The 18,090-nt window shown below is 38.2% G+C and overlaps 1 protein-coding gene across 1 annotated transcript; it reads right to left on the bottom strand.

Annotated features, from left to right (window-relative positions):
* Positions 1-6,369: 6,369 nt before the first annotated feature.
* yipf6 (Yip1 domain family, member 6) lies at positions 6,370-16,160 on the bottom strand. Its single transcript, XM_007256410.4, has 7 exons — positions 16,081-16,160; positions 11,230-11,358; positions 10,660-10,738; positions 10,491-10,533; positions 10,040-10,165; positions 9,667-9,824; positions 6,370-7,118 (listed from the first exon to the last, which is right to left on the bottom strand). Exons 1-7 carry the CDS (start codon positions 16,111-16,113, stop codon positions 6,997-6,999), a joined length of 690 nt encoding a protein of 229 aa, XP_007256472.1. The 5' UTR covers positions 16,114-16,160; the 3' UTR covers positions 6,370-6,996.
* Between the last annotated feature and the right edge of the window lie 1,930 nt (positions 16,161-18,090).

Below are 18,090 nucleotides of genomic sequence, written 5' to 3'. Positions count from 1 at the left end.
TCTTTAGTGTTTCGTCATATCGCCAACATCATCACAAAAATACATATCGCCCATCCCTAGCCACTAGTCAGTTGATCAGGTGTTTACTGTGGTTCTCTAAGGCCTTAAAGCCTTAAAGGTCAGGTCATGTGATTGGGCCTCTGTCCATGGTGCTGAAGTTCTGTGTTTATCTCTATATCCATCCCTGTCTCTGTCACCATCTCTTTATCTGTCCTCGCTTCAGTTAGTGTCATCATACTGTCCCTGTGTTTATCTTTATATCCATCCCTGTCTCTCTCACCATCTCTTTATCTGTCCTTGCCGCAGTTACTGAAGCAAGGATGGAAACATTTATCCATCCTTTCTTCTCTTACTGTCCCTGCTCCAGTTACTGTTGCTCTCTCTGTTTCTATCACCTGCCACTGTATCTGTGTTTGTCCCTGCTTCAGGAACTTTCACCATCACCATCTCTTTATCCATCCTTTCTTTCCTTACTGTCACTGTGTCTGTCTCTATCTGTGTCCTGTCACTATCTGTCCCTGCTCAGATACTGATCAAAAGAGCCTAAGAGCTACTGAAGAGCTTTCAGAGGAGCTGAGAAAGAGAAGAAACAAAAATGATCAAACAGAAAGAATAAGACAGAGGGAAAGTAGACAATGATAAGTCAAATAGACTGTATAGAGAAGGGAGAGAGAGAGAGAGAGAGAGAGAGAGAAAGAACATCTTTTCATCTGAATTACCTGAAACACCCTTCTAATGGTGTATAAGAGAAACAGAAGTGGTCTAGACATGAATGTTCACAAACAAACACCAGCCCACCCACACATACACACACTCACACACACACACACACACACACACACACACACACACACACACACAAAGTGCTAATCTATATTGAGACCATCTTCCACTGTCTGTTTCCATAACTCCTCCGTCTGGTTTTCAGGCAGCTCTGGAAACAAATTCATATGGTATCATGGTAAAAAAAAAAAAAAGGTAAATTGTGTACCACCCCAAATCAGAAAAAAAGTTGGAACAGCATGAAATGCTCAAATAAAAAGTAGGTACAGTGTGTCTCAAATTTACATTGACTTATTTGTTTTATTGTAGACAGTATAAGCCGAGGATATTTCATGTTTTGTCTGCTCAGCTTCATTTCCTTTAGTATTATTGTACATTCCTTCCTGCATATCAGGCCTGTAAAACTTTCTAAAAAAGTTGGGATGGAGGAAAGTTAGAGGTAGTTATGTTGCAAAGATCTACATACATATTGTGATTTCAAACAGAAGTTGTCAACAAGGAACTGTAAGCATGAAGTACAGGTACAGTATCCAGGAAGTGCAGACCAAAGACAGGCAAAGGATCTCCAGTTAATAACAAATGAATAGACGCTAAATGCTTCCTATAGCTTCCAATGAGAGTCTGGCTTCTGGTTGAAGGTTTTTTGGATCATTCTTCTTTACAAAACATCTTTAGTTCAGTCAGGTTTAATGGTTTCTGATCATGAACAGCCTGCTTTAAATCACACCACAGATTTGTTTAATAGTATTCAGGTCCGGGGACTGAGATGATCATTATACTTGTTCCTAGTAGATTTTGAGCAGTGTTTAATGTTTAGGGTTGTTGTCTTGTTGAAGTATCCAGCCCCGGTGCAACTTCAACTTTCACACTGATTCTTTAACATTGTTCTCAAGAATCTGCTGATTTTGACTGGAATCCATGAGACCCTCAACTTTAACAAGATCCCCAGTACTTGCACTGATCACTCATTCCCCACAGCATGCTGGAATCACCACCAAATTTTACTGTAGTTAGAAAGTGTTTGTCTTGGAATGCTATGTTTTTTTTCTAATCAAGCATCCAACCCTCAAAATAACTCAGTTTTATTTTCGTCAGTCCACAGCACCTTATTCCAAAATGAAGCTGACTTGTTTAAATGTACTTTAGCATACCACAAGCGACTCTGTTTGTGGCGTGTGCTCAGAAACGGCTTCTTCTGCATTACTCTCCTATACAGCCTCTCCTTATGTGAAGTAGTTACATACTAAAATAGTTAAACGATGCACAGTGACTCCATCTGCAGCAAGGTGACGATGTAGGTCTTTGGAGCTGGTCTGTGGGTTGACTATGACTGTTCTCACCATCCTTCTCCTCTGATTATTTGAGATTTTTCCTGCAATTTTGGGCTTTGGAGGGCCTAAGCGTTTTTATACCACTGTAACTCATGGTTCTTTTTTCTTGTTCACATTGAAGTTCGCTTTGTACACCTTGATTCCACTCACTGTTTTTCCTCATGCTCTTAGGGAGGTCTTCTTAGTTCTGATTTTGAATAATCCACTTTCTCTTCAGTTCTATTTCATTAACATTCAGCTCTTGATTTCTTAGTGTTTCCTCTGGGTTTAGTTTCATCCTGTTGTGTTGGTTCAGCTCCTGGACTGCTTTCCTGTAACTCACACCTCTCACTTTAGAGCTTTAGAGTTATATTTTACATGAGCGAGAGAAGAAGAGAGACTAACGCACTTCAGTTAATGTGCTGAGAAATAAATATGCGATGGATGAATAAAGTAATTCTGCCGAAATCAGCGATTGTCTGTTTTTTTTAAGGTATTTTATTCATGTGCAACCGATGGACAGACGTTTGAACCAAGCACATTCAAAGCTTTTTGAGTGAGACAGCAGTATAAGGTAAGATAAGACAGAATAATTTATTTAAAATCAGCAAAATACTGTCAGAAATCTGTGAAATAGAAATTGTGGCACAGACCTGCTGGAAAAAGGCTCTCAAACAAAGGCTGAAATTATTGTAATGATGTGGAAGAAAGGAGATTCCAAGTGGAGTGTCAGCAGAAAATAATGCTTTTAACACAGCAGGGGGAACACACACGCGCACACACACAAGCATACTTTATGATAGACACACACAGGGGTGGTGCCTGGCCTGTGCTTCTGGGGCTATAGCACCAAAAATATTTTAACAAGCCCTGAACATATCGTTTGTAACAAAGCCACTAATTTTCTGTCAGGTATAGCTTATTTGCTTATTATAAAGCGGCGCTGCTCCTCACTCTATGCTGTTCACACATCAGCATTTACAGGCCCATTCCAAATCACTCCCTGCATCTCAAACCTTAAATCTACTCTTTAGTGACATCAACAACATGCAGCGCTATAGAAAAGGTAAAAGCATTAAATGGTTTTAAACAAACAAAATGAATCATTTGAAAAAAATAGAGAAAAGGTCTGTCCTCAGGATCAGCCACAGTGATGTTTCAGGTATCTGTCAGATCAGAACTACAGCAGTATCTACAGTTGCAAGAAAAAAGTATGTGAACCCTTTGGGATTACTAATACCACATAAAAAATAAATATGTTTTCATGGTTTTATTGAACACAACATGGTAACATTCACAGTACAGGGTGGAAAAGTATGTGAACCGTTGGATTTAATAACTGGTTGACCCTCCTTTGGCAGCAATAACCTCAACCAAATGTTTCCTGCAGTTGCAGATCAGACCTGGGCAATGGTCAGGAGGAATTTTGTATCATTTCTCTTCACAAATCTGTTTTAGTTCAGCAATACTCTTGGGATATCTGGTGTGATTCGCACTCTTGAGGTCATGATGCCACAACATCTCAATTGGGTTGAGGTCAGGATTCTCCAGAGGGCGTATTTCGTTGTTGTTAATTTACTTCTATGTTTTGGGTCGTTGTCCTGTTGCATCATCTATCCTCTGTTGAGCTTCAGTTGGCAGACAGATGGTCTTAAGTTTTACTGCAAAATGTCTTGGTTAACTTGGGAAGCAGCCCCAAACCATGATGCCCCTTCCACTATATTTCATAGTTGGGATGAGGTTTTCATGAGGTTGCGCTGTGCATTTTTTGTGGTATTAGTTTAAGCAGACGGTGTTTGTCTATTGTTGTGACTGAGATGAAGATTAGAACACATTTAATGACCAATTTGAGCAGAAATCCAAGTAATCCAAAAGTGTTCACATACTTTTTCCTGCAACTGTATAGTTATACAGTTTAGCTCCACCCATTCAGCCTACAGCAGTTTAGCTCCACCCATTCAGCCTACAGCAGTTTAGCTCCACCCATTCAGCCTACAGCAGTTTAGCTCCACCCATTCAGCCGACATCAGTTTAGCTCCACCCATCCAGCGTACAGCAAAAAAAAGAGAGGAAGAGAGAAAGTGATTAAGAAATAAAGCACAGAGAAAAAGTGGCAAAAAGAGAAATAAAGATAAAAAGTGACAAAGAGTGGATAAACAAAAGCAAATGAGGTGTGGGGGTGTGTGTGTGTGCAGGGAATGTGTGTATTAATCAGCACTCAGAGTGCGAGTGTGTGTGTGTGTTGTACTGACAGCTAAAAAGCAGTGTCTGAAGCAGGTGACATTAAAGGTGAAGTTTCTGTCTCTGTGCTGAAAGCATAATTACACCCTCTCAGTCAATCAGTGGCATCCTCTCTTTCTCTCTCTCTCTCTCTCTCTCTCTCTCTCACACACTTCACAGGTCTACAGGAGTCTACAGGTGTAAAAATCTTTCGATCTGAAGGTGATGAATCATTTGTATTGATCCTGTAATGTTTACATTGATTACAGTCAGAACTGCATGTGACCTCACAACAATACAGTTCAGTTACGATTCACTTATTAATGATTCAGTTAATCATGAATATGTTTCTTTAGGGAACCAAAAGTGGTTCTTTTACAATCCCATTAAACATCATGGTTCTGACAATGACATTTCAAATATACCTAGTGAACAAACAGCATTAAAAAGAAGCCAGGAACTCACCAGACAGGTCAGAGATAAAGTTGTGGAGACATTTAAAGCAGGACTAGGTTATATATGCATATCCCAAGCTTTGAACCTCCAAAAATGAAAAAAACTACAAACCTAACAAGACATGACTGTCCACCCAAACTAACAGATCGAGCAAGGAGAGTACTGGTCAGAGAAGCTGCCAAGCGACCCATGGTCACTCTGGAGGAGCTGCAGAAATTCACAGCTCAGGAGAATCTGTCCACAGGACAATTATAAGTCATGCACTTTACAAATCTGGCAGACTGTCAAGAAGAAAACCATTGTTTTTTTTTATATATATAAAATGATTTCTAATTGTTTCCCATTTTCTCCCAATTTAGCTAGGCCAAATTGTGCCACTCATTAAGCTGCTAGTCAGCTATATATCCCCCATTACAGTTGATGCCACTACACCAGGAGGGTAAACACTAGCACATGCCTACTTTGATACATGTGAAGTCAGCTACCGCCTCTTTTCGAACTGCTGCTGATGCAGCATTGTCAAGCTTGGAGGAAAGCGCAGCGACTGGGTTCCGATACATCAGCTCACAGACGCCTTGTGCTGATCAAAAAGAGCGCCATCTACCCACCCAGAGAGGTCAAGGCCAACTGTGCTCTCTCAGGGCTCCGGCAGCTGATGGCAAGCTGATGACCGGGATTCGAGCAATCTCCCTATCATAGTGGCAGCACTTTAGACCGTTTGACCACCTGGCTTCCCGATGAAAAACATTGTTGAAAGAAAGAAGTAAAAAGTGTCAAAAAGATCAGTCTTTAGATGCACAAAGCTGATTTAGACATACCCCAAAAGACTTAAAGCTGTAACTGCAACGAAAGCTGGCGCTACTAAGTATTCATATAGGGTGGCTCAATACTTTGCACATAACATTTTTCAGATTTTTTTTTTTTTTTTTTCTAATTTGTTTCCCATTTTCTCTCCAGTTTACAAGGCCAATTTCCCAACCCAGTCATTAGGACTCCCCAACACCAGGAGGGAGAAGATTAGTACATGCCACCTCCGATACGTGTGAAGTCAGCTACCGCCTATTTTCGAGCGCAGTGACTCAGTTCCCGGTACTTCGGCTCACAGACGCTTTGTGCTGAGGACATTACCCTTTGGAGTGATATGGTGAGAAAAACCCAGAAAGAGCATGGCAAATTGTGCTCTCTTAGGGCTCCGGTAGCCGATGGCAAGCTACATAAACAGGATTTAAACCTGCAATCTCCATAGATCATAGTGGCAGCGCTTAGACCGCTGGACCACTCGAAGCCCCTCCAGACTTTTATTTAATTAAAATTTAGGAAAGCATGTATCATTTTTGTTTCCACTTCCCAATTATGTGCTACTTTGTGTTGGTTTCACTTTAAATCTTAATAAAATACATTTGTGGTTGTAATGTGACAAAATGTAAAAAAAAAAGTTTAAGATGCGTGAATTATTTTGCAAGCTACTGTAATATAAGGCCAATGGTCAGAATGTGCAGATTAGTCCAATTCCACCAACAGATTACCTGATTTACTCTATAGAATGACTTTAATGTGCTTCTTCCAGGAGTTAAGCATTCACACTGAACACAACAAAATGGACTGTTAAATTGTTTGTCTTTATTCTAATGTTAACAAATAAACTCTTACTGCTCAGATAAGCAGCTTTATACATTCTTTGCTCACAGACATTGACACCAAACTGTACGTAGACACACACGCCCACCCACACACACACACACACACACACACACAGACCTGTGTTGCTGTACACTGTGTGACCACTATAATGTAAGTGGCACTACAGCCATGTATGAACTATGCCGACATGCAAAAGGGTCCTCAACAGGCAGACACACACACACACACACACACACACACACACACACACACACACACACACACACATTCTATGATCATTTAGTTTTAATGATTAGTATGAAAGTAGAAAGATGTGGGCTGAGAAGCAGAAAATCAAACACCAGTTCTGCTCAGTGTCTTCTTCTTCTCCCTCCATCTGTCCATCCAACCACCCAGTAGAAAGAGGGATGAGGGCAAAGTATAAGAAAGCCTGGTGGAATTCATGAAAGCAGGTGGATCGTCCATTCCCTTTGGACCTCCAAGAAAAAAAGACCAAATCTTCCCTCTGTCCCATCCAATCATGGCCTGACACCGATCCGGCCTGCTGGAGCTTCGGTTTGTGTCCTGTTTGCTGATTGGCCAACAGTTACTGAGATGGAGAGAACGTCAGGATCATCCAGCCAATCACAAAGTAGAAGAGAAACACAGGGTAGACCACTAGAGCTTTTCTATTGGGCGGCTGGCTGTCTGCGAGGAAGGCTGTAGAGGCTGCAGGGGGGAAAAAAAACATGCAATTTTTTAATTTAAACAATTATTTTTTTTTATTATTTTTAAATGATTATTGAGATTTTTAGCACAAAAGGAACAAGTACTAAACGGGCTAAGTAAACAAAAACTGTAATTAAAAAAAAAGTCAAACAAGCACTGGATGTTACTCTACACAGATTTCTCTAATGAAAACTGTTTATTTGGGTGAGTAAAGCGCTTCCGTTGATTTACAGTAAGCTTAGAGTTGCAATTTTTTCAACAGCACAGATAGCAGCAGCAGCGCTAACTGTGGTTAGCTGCAGCGCTTAGTGCTAGTAAATGGCGCCTGACAGAGCTACACTGAAGAGTGTTTCGGTAAGCCAGGGCACTATCAGCTAGCGGTACGTCCTACGTAGCATGTTTTAACAAGGTAAACATGCAGACTACAGTCCGATATCGATATACTCACCTCTGAACGGAGAAAGTGCTAGCGCGGCATGTTAGCAGCTGATGCTAATACTGCTCCAGCTGTACTAGCCGGGGTTAGCAGCAGGCTACAGGTCGATAATACTCACCTCTGAACGGTGAAAGAGCTAGCGCTGTGGTTAGTGGCTAACGTTAATACTGCTCCAGTCTAGGTGCTGGAGAACTATAATTGAAAAAAAAGTTTAAAAAAAGTAAAAAAAAAAAAAAAAAAAAAAAAAAAAAAACTAAATTTCTGTAATCAATCATCAATTAAGATCATGATGATTTATTTTTTAAATGCTGGTAGTAAATGCTGTTTTGCCACAAAGAAGAAACAGCGTGTATGTGTGTGTGTGTGCAAACGTGTGTGGGTGAGAGACAGAGGGAGAGAGAGAGACAGAGAAAGGGAGAGCCTTCAGCAGCGTGACAGATCGAGCGGCCACAAACACCCACAACAAACAAACTTGTGTAAAATGAGGGACTTGTCGCTGCCAGTGTAAGCACGCTGCATGGACATTCTCGTGTGCGTGTGCAGCAGATTCTATAGTGAACTCGTGGAGTAATAATATAATGTTATCTTTTTGCTAAATCAGTGATGTGGATCTTTTTCACACAATTCCGAACCTTTGAAAATTATGTGATCGGCCCCGATTTCCGATCACATGATCACATCGGGGACATCCCCAGTGCTAGCTATAGCTTTTAAAGATGTTTAAGGTGTTAATGGACTGATTTGATTCAGTGCATACATGTGGCAGACAGCTAAAAGCAGCCCTGACTAAAGAGTGTCTGAGTGTGTCCGAGATGACAGCAGTGTTTACCACAGCGGCACTAATACATCTGCTGCGGCCAATCCAATATCAGCCACCCCACTGCTCTTGACAACACACACTGCAATTTACCCTCCACTCAATAAAGCGGAGAGCGCTGCGGTGGGGCGTGAGGGACAGAAAGAGGGAAACAGTCATTTACTCTAAGCTTTATTAAAGCGGGAAAAACAGAGAGCTGATCTGTTTGTAGTTCCTGCACGGTGGCATGATGCCATCTGGTGGTGCAATAGAGAATTATATCAGAAACACTGATGTTCTCTCATATAACCGAACAAACTCTGGATGAAACAAGCTGTCCCAGCATTAATGTTTCATATTTCACTGTTTTAAAATCTGTTAATTCAACTGCAGGAATGTTAGATTTGTTAGCAATGTTAGAATGATATACAATGTTCCCTATTTTACAAGCAGAGATGTGTAGTAAGGAACTAAATGTAATTCACTACTGCACCTAAGAACTAAAATACTGCATCTGTATCTGTATTTATTGGAGTATTATTTTGTCTAAATATTTTGGATGAGTTTAATACTTTTACTCTGATACATTTGGCGTGAAAAAGTATTTGCCCCTCTACAGATTTCTTCATTTTTTGCTTTTTTTTTGTCATAATAATGTTTTTCTGACTATCAAACAAACTTTAAAATCAGACAAAGATAATCTGAGTAAATATAAAAAGCACTTGAACAAACAACTGAAAACAAGCGGAGGACTTTGACCCACTCTTCTTTGCAGAATTGTTTTTAATTCAGAAGACATTAAAGGGTTTTCCAGCATGAACAGCCTCTTTAAGATCATGTCACAGCATCTCAATCAGACTTAGACTAGGCCACAGAGGTGGACTTGTTTGTGTGCTCTGGATCATTGTCCTGTTGCAGAACCCAGGTACGCCTGAGCTTGAGGTCACAAACAAATGGCTGAACATTCTCCATCAGGATTGCCTGGTAAACAGCAGAATTCCTGAAGCAGCAAAGCAGCCCCAGACAATCACAGTTAATTAAACACTAAGCAAACACTTTTTCACACAGGGTTAAAGTGGTTGGATAGTTTTTTTCCCCCCTAATATATATAATCATCATAATCATCAAGTGTTTTTAATATTTACTCAGGTTATATTTGTTCTATATTGATGTTTGTTTCATAATCTAAAAATTTAAGTATGACAAAAATGCAAAAACAAAAGAAAGAAAGTTTGGGGTTTTTGGATGCTCAAGGGAGCAAGAATGTCAGCTGACTGTGTAAATGTGCACAGAGGTGGCTTTGATTTGTACCGTACCGAATGTCGACCAGCCGAAGGAGGCGGAGACCACAACCAGCCGAATGATGAAACTGACCAATCCTGACGAGCCGAGGAGTACAAGCCGACAAACCAGCATAGCCACCGTCAGAGGTAGGATACAATAACCCAACACACACAGACTCTGGAAGAATGATCTACAGACACACAATACACAAACACACCAAGTCCGTCAGTCCGACTGGTTTATAGAACATGAGAGTAATATGTAGAGTATAGTAATGATAATAGGGAAAAAAACACAAGTGACACAAAGTAAGCGAAGCCCCAATACACAGTATAAAGCTGTTCCACATTTTATAAAGCCAGTGATGTAGTGCTGCGGGAGAATGGGATTAATCATATTACTCACATGGTTCCTCCCAGCAGTTTGGAGTTGAGGGTGATGATGATGGAGCCGAACCAGACAATGACGAACACTTCAGCGAACTGCGGCCCTCCGTCATCTTTACTGTCAGCTGATCCACCCTGCAGCATCCTAAAACACACGCACACAGAGTAATATATCTGAATGATACAGTACATATATTATATTAACAGCAAATGCCCATACATTGCTTTCATATGCATCCTTATGCAAACCATGTATATGCTACACAACTGTACAGTAATACATGTATACAGTACATACAGTTATACAGTTTATACTATAATACAGTTTAATACTTGTAGGTACTGTAGGTATTATACCACACACTACACTGCAATAAATATGTGTAGGTACATTACAGTATATAAATACATATACATGTATTCTGTAATACAGTATAATTTAGACTATTATACTGTTTTTTTTTACTCACAGTGCCAGGGTAACACACAGCAGTAAAGGCCCCCATAAATCCCCTGGAGAGAGAGAGAGAGAGAGAGACATACATAGATAAGATATTTAAACTATGTGAAAGTTTAAACGACAACTAGATTAGTAGTGATTGAGATCAGCGTGACTGTAATTAACACATGTTTACTCACAGTCACGAAGCAGAGCAGAGCTTTTCTTTGGATAAAGTACGTGAACAAACTTCTGACCAACTGCTTTCAAATCCCTCAACTGCAAAACACACAAACACACACCCACACAAAATAATTAATCAAACACTCACTGGTGTTGCTAGTGTGTATATAAAATCAATACAAGCAATCCCTTTTTTTTTAATCTTTTCTATGTTTTTTTCATGTTTGAGTGCTCTTTCTTTCTGAATTTTACCTCATTTAGGACTTTTTTAAAGATCAAAGCAGAGGATACACTTTGTTATATCACTGAAACCAATGAATTGTCTACTAAACACACAGGAGAACATTACTGTGTTTACTTTATCAAGATCAAATAGAATAAATAGGACTTTTCCCCCTATAATTTAAAAACCACAGTGCACATGCCCTTAAGCAACCTGGCTGACTGGGCTTATTTGAAATATAAGACATTAAATGCCAATTAGATATGAGACGATTTAGTAAACAAATATGCTAGCAGTGATATGATTAATCTGAATTGTGAAATATGAAGCCTTGGTCATATATATGCTTATGAAAAAAACTTACGATAGTGTCCTTTACAGGCTCGTCCAGTGTGGAAATCTCATCGTCTGCATTCCGAGAGCTCAGTGGCACAGCGATGTCTCCTTCTACTGGAATGTCCTCTGCAATCGACACATCAGACAACCCTGCAAACTGAACACACACAAAAACAAATTAGATGAATAAGAAGGCTTTTATGTTTCTGTGAGTTTGTTTGATGTGTATGGATGATTGTCTAGTCTATTCTGATTATTTTTTTATTTATTTTAAAGTGTTATGTTTTTGTGTGCATTTCTGATATGCCTACTGTTAAAATAATACAGAAGATAAATGAAACTACTGTGATATAACCAGTGTATATTATATAGTCTCTCACTAGTAGCTACAGAAGAACAAATCTGCAGGCAAATCCAGGAGAGGGTGATTGCTCACACACAACAATGTGACAATAATTACAACCCCGACAAGCTCCATTGTGGGGAAGCTGGATAAGAAGAATACTTCTTTAAACTGGTATGTTAACAAGACATTACAAGTGCATTTTAAAAATAGAATATCATGAAAAAAGTTACTTTATTTCAGTAATTTAGATCAAAATGTGAAACTTTATATATTATACAGATGTATTAAACACAGAGTGATCTATTTTAATCGTTTAGCTCAGCAAATACAGTCAATAAAAATCCAAAAATCTGAGTTTAGAAAATTAAAGGGAGGGAACCATAAGTGCTGTAAGATTTCCCGGGAAAATACTGCACTGACTTTGGTCTTGATAAAACACAGTGGACCAACAGCAGCAGATGACATGGCTCTCCAAACCATCACTGACCATCAGTACATTTTACATTTCAGAGAGTCCGGAGGAAGAGTGGAGAGACACACAGTTTAAGCTGTTTGAGGTCTAGTGTGAACTTTCCACAATCAGTGATGGTTAGGAGAGACAGGTCATCTGCTGGTGTTGATCCACTGTGTTTTATTATCAAGTCTAAAATCAGTGCAGTGCTTTCGCACAAAATTGTACAGCACTTCATGCTTTCCTCTGCTGACAGCTTTTATGGAGATGCAGATTTCATTTTCAAGCAGGACTTGGCACACTGCCCAATGTACCAGTTGATCTTATATAATATTGAAATTTTCTGAGATACTGATTTTGGGGTTTTCATTGGTATAAGTAGAGATGGGCCGACCAGTGTTTTTGGGGTCGATTCCGATCGCCTTTCACCACGATAGGCCGATCGCCAATACCGATATTGGGCGGGGCCAAATGCCACATTAATGCCACACAGGTGCCACCTGGTACAGATTCCCCTAATTACACTCACACCTAAGCAAATACATGTAATTTACGCTGCTAGTAAATAAACACAAGAGTGTTACTGACCAAAATAAACGCTTTTTAGGAGAGATATAAGTTACGTGTAAATATTTATAAGACAATACCTGAAGAAATCTGTTTTAATGACGTTAATAAACATCACAGTGACAGCGCTAGTCGCAGTTTTACCGCAGCAAAGGACGAGGACGTGAATCACTTATCTCATATAATGCAGAGTTCCACTGTAAGGACACATTTCAGGAGCTGTGCGAGTTTGCATAGTGGAAAGTTCATAGTGGAAATTTTCTACTAAAAAGAGAAGACTCTCTTTAACAACTTAGGACACGGCTTTCTGGACAACTTCTTGGATTAGAATTTATGCCATCAAATTCAGAGTGGCACAGAGACCCTTAAATTCCATCTTGTAATTTTTCCAACCATTTAATAAAAGACACGGCAATTTCCATTGCTGTCTTGACAAATAGGTAAAAAAAGTAAGTTTTATGTATAATTTATAGAAAACAACAGATCATACAGACCAACAACTCAGTGAGAGCTTGTCAGACTAGTACAGTCTGCATATATCTTCAGCACTTGGTGGAGGTAGAGTCACACACTGGCACTTTAAATAAGACACTAACCAACGAAAGACATATGACTAAATTCACAACAGCTAGGTTAGTGTTTTGGACCAGAGCTGATCAGGGGTACGTTTCCCAAAAGCGTAGTTGCTAACTACGTTAGCAACTTACATAGTCTGGACGATGCAGCTGCGACGCAGGTGTTTCCCAAAAGCGTGGTTGGAACTATGGAGGTAACCACGTTAGTAACTTGCATAGTGCGAACCTTAGTTAAGCTACTCAGGTGTTTCCCAGAACCGTGGTTCCAGCGAATATTCGCAACTACCGTGGTTCAGCTGCGTCGTTCCAACTACAGCTCTAGACCTGTCGTTAGGAGCTTAGTTCCTGGTTATTAGTGCAGACGATGGACGGTAGGATTCAGAAAGCTGATAAATCACATTAATATTGCTGCACGAGGATTTAAGATGTCAAGTGTACCTATTTTTTTTTATGTTTGTGTTAATTACATTAATTGAGCCACTTCACTTTTACCCATGTGCGCCCAGGTAAAATAATAAAATTCAGTCCTTTTTTAATGTATGTCTTTAACATTTAGCTTTATTTGGCAAACATGAATTCAGTGTAGTGAAAAGAGAAGTGCTCTTTAGCTAAAATGTATTTTACAGTCTTGGAAAGATGTATGCCAATTATTCAAGCAGGCATCTCTTGAGTAAAGATAACTTGTGCTGTGAACATTTATGAAATAGTTAATAATTATTTTTTTAAACCCATTGTGCTATATGCACTCTGTGAATAAGATATGCAATAAGCAGGTGTTTTGAATTACCTAATTATCCTCTGCAGGTAACAGGGCCAGACAGAGTGTGAATAAAGAAAATTTATTATTTAGCCAATACAACGTGTTTCTAGGCCTATACAAATGTTATCAATTAGTATTTGTTAAATAATATATTACAGGAAATACGTAGAAATATGTAGGCTACATTAATATATATGTAAAAAAATAATAACATTAATTGCCATTATGAAAAAAAAACATTAAGAGAATAAAACCACGACTGGGATTCGAACTAGGCGTCCATCCGGTGTCTGTCGAGTTTTGCTACCCTGTCAAACCGTATTATCCTAGTGCATATTTAATTTTTAAATATAAAATTGCTAGAAAAAGCCCCATATTTAAACATGCTTTCGGTAGAATATTTGGAAAGCCTGAATCAAAATATCAGGAGACAGTTTTGGGTTATTAGGGTGATTATAAACCTTATTTTTTTATTATTGCTAACTTATAATTACTTTCATTATCATCAGCTGTCATTTACGCATTTGTAATACTCAGAAATAATGGCAAGGGGTTTCTGGTTGTTTAATGCAACCAAAAAGAACAGAATTACCATAAAAAACATTAAATAAATAAAAAATGTTTCCACGCATGGGCGCACATGGGTTGCACAATTCGACAGAACACCGCGCGCTGCACGTCGTAGGCGCTCTGCTGAACAACTGAGTAACACATTTCTCATGTCTCATTTTAATAAGACTTCTTCAGAATGGTGATTATTTTATTTAAAAAAAAATATTGCAATAGCAAATATGTGTATGTTTTTTTTAAGTAACACTGTCTGTTACAAATAATAATGAATATATAGCAATTATTGTCTACATTTTACTTGCAGTTCATTGTTATTTTATTAATAGTATTGTTGTCCGTTATGTTCTGGTGATAATTACAATATAAATAGCCTAAATGATACATTAGTAACATATTTTTGGCATAATATTTTAAAGATTGTGAGTTTTGCACGTTTTCTGCTGGGAAAGTCTGGCCGAACACATCTGGAAACACCTTAGTTAAGACCACGGTGGTTCAAACCAACATAGTTCAGACTTCTGTGGTACCAACAAAGTACGATGGTTTCGGGAAACGGTCGTACTTCAGATGTTAGTTAGTTTAACGATGCATCGTACCACGTTAGTTCAATGCTAGGCTCCGTCGTTGTACGGGAAACGCACCCCAGAACTGTCCTGCAGCTAAAGCAGCTTTTGTGTTTTCCCCATACAAGCTGAAACCCCTAGATAAACTAGCTAAACTAACCCAGGTTCACAAGTTTGGGTCTTTCTGAATACAGAACCAGGATATCAACGCTAGCTAACTCAGAGCTAGAACAGGATACAGACCCGGTGTTCTGTCGAGTTATGCTACCCATTGATACGTGCTTCCTAAAGGCACTGCGCATGAGCTAACCTACACTTTTTGATTATTTATCGCGTTTTTTATAATAAATCTTTTTTTGTTCTTTGCTTATTTTTCTGCATTGAAAATGGACTCACTGTCATTACACGAAAGTGTAAATGGAAATTAATGATAATAATAAATATAATAATTATAAAAAAAGAAACAAAAAAAAAAACAAAAGCAGTTTGTGATGACCTCTCATTCTCATGACTTTACCATGATACAGTGATTTATGCTATCCAAATATACTAGCTAGCTACGTCTACTGTAGCTTCTGCTGGGAACATGCTCTATTATGGAGCTTTTTTGTATTTTTTACAGATAAATATACACTAGTGTAGCACGATTTGACAAGGTGGCACAACTCGACACAACACCGGGTCCTGAGATGTTTAACTAGCTATGCTAGGTTAGCTAATCAAGCATCTCAAAGTAAAACGGCTACTCTGGGCTTAGGCGCCGGGTATCAATCAGTGAGTATCAGTGTCTTATAATAGAGTAAAGTCTTCATAGGTTCATCTGTATGAGATCCTCGGGTTCAGATCAGGTCCGGCTCCAGACTGTCAGCCAGTCAGTCAGTCAGATCAGCATGTTCACACTAACCCGCCGTTAACCAGCTCACTAACACACACAGCGCCGCAGCTCACGGCTGACCACACTCGCTCACTCATCACACTCGAGTTCAGAACCCGAGAACTGCAGCAAAATATTTAATAACAATCAAAAACAGCGTCTTTAAACCTTACCAGGGGTTTATTTACGTCCTCCACTTCCGCCATGTTTTCCAGACGACGCGGATGTCGCTACGTCATCAGCCTGTGCTGACGTGACAAAGCCAACACGACAACGACCCCATCAACCCTCCGCAAGATTTGCGCACAGTCTGATAATAATAATAATAATAATAATAATAATAATAATAATAATAACAATAATAATAATAATAATAATAGGCGTTATTATTATTATTATTATTATTATTATTATTATTATTATTATTATTATTATTATTGTTATTATTATAATTATTATTATAGCTATTATTCTATAATTTAAATATTACTTAAGCGATTTACAACCCCCCCCCAATAATATATATATATATATATATATATATATATATATATATATATATTGAGATAGTAACTCATTATTTTGAGATACTAATTCATTGTTTTGAGATAGTAAGTCATTGTTTTAAAATAGTAATTCATAATTTTAAGAAGTCATTATTTTGAAATAATGTTTTTTCCCCCAAAAACACACTGGCTATCTCAAAAGGACTTACTATCTCAAAATAACGAGATAGTATAACAAAATAATGACTTACTCTCTCAAAAATAGTGAGCAGTTAATTACTTAATAATAAGAAAAAGTGCTAGAATTTTTTTTTTACTAGGTGGTGGGAATGGGCTTCCATACTTTTTTTTTTTTTTGAATAAGGAAATGTACAAATCAAGAAAGGGCGCAAAAAGTGTACATAAAATGCGAGAGCAAAAAATGGGAAGCTTTCCACTGTACACAACTAGGACATTATTACATAAGTGAAAGAAATCCTGCTTGTAAAATGATTTGATTCGATGTTATTTGCGATTTTAAGTGGATAATTACGGTAATGTGAAGGAAACAATCAGGTAATTACACACTTTGACCTGTAGATGGAGCCAAATACGCTATTTATTATCTTCCCGAACCCATTCGTTGTTTAAGGTGCTGGAAGTTGATTCCGTGATTTGCACTGCTCTCACAGATTCACAGATACTGTATATCTCTTAATTCTGAACCCAAACATAAAAAACGGTGTCAATGCTTGCTAACCGACATTGTAATATTATATCTGAGCATAATTTAATATGGAACAGAATGTTTCAGAGAAATTATTACACACAGATTTATCAGAGCTACTGGTTTTCGTTTAAGAGCAGACACGGTTTCTGGACAACTTTGTGGATAAGCATTTATGTCATCGGGTCTGGAGTGGGCACACACACCTTTAGATGCATCCATCTTGACATTTATCCTCCAATTCAATCGCAGGCACAAAAATGTGCAAGTCACATGACATTAGCAATAATTTGCTTGAAATATAGGTGAAAAGGTCAGTTTTATGTATTATGTAAAAAATACCAATTTAACATTTGCCTTCTGTGAAGCCATCAAATTGTTTATGAATCCAGTCTAGTTATCACTATATTAGAAAAGCTAAAGAAAGAGTTCAGTAAAATGTACAACGCTCAACATCCCTTGTGAAAAATTACTATGTTTTCATATAATAATAGTATACTTTGCATGTATCCAAAAAGAGAGTATATATATATATATATATATATATATATATATATATATATATATATATATATATATATATATATATATATTTATCTTATATACTTATATATCTTACAGATATTGATCTCATATATATCTTTTTGATTATGTTTAACTTTTTTTCTGTATTTATTCAGAACACCTTAGCTCCTCCTAAATAAGAACAAAAACCGGTACACGTTTTAAATGCTAATCTGCTCTGAGTCACTCTGCGCCATCTAAAGGCCGGAGCGGGTAGTGCGGCTGGCCAAAAAAGACACCTGAGATTTAAAGAAATTAATTATATCGTGATAACTATCCCGACATTATTCACAGGAAAATAAAAAGGAGCATAACTCATCTCACCCATGCAACACACCACAACAAGATAATTTCTAAAAAAAAAAAAAAAAAAGCAACCATAATAAAGTGTGTACAGAAGTAGAATG

Source organism: Astyanax mexicanus, chromosome 1, assembly GCF_023375975.1.
Source record: "Astyanax mexicanus isolate ESR-SI-001 chromosome 1, AstMex3_surface, whole genome shotgun sequence".
In the NCBI taxonomy this organism is placed as follows: domain Eukaryota; kingdom Metazoa; phylum Chordata; class Actinopteri; order Characiformes; family Acestrorhamphidae; genus Astyanax; species Astyanax mexicanus.
This window is presented reverse-complemented; position numbering and strand designations above follow the sequence as displayed.

Excerpts from the sequence above, each read along its gene's own strand:
- yipf6 (XM_007256410.4), bottom strand. The coding sequence starts at position 16,113 with ATGGCGGAAGTGGAGGACGTAAATAAACCCCTG. Across the intron at positions 9,825-10,039 it reads AAACTGCTGGGAGGAACCAT|ATCATTCTTCCAGAGTCTGT; the intron begins GTGAGTAATATG and ends GTGTGTCTGTAG. Across the intron at positions 7,119-9,666 it reads CTTCGGCTGGTCGACATTCG|CCTCTACAGCCTTCCTCGCA; the intron begins GTACGGTACAAA and ends TCCCCCCTGCAG.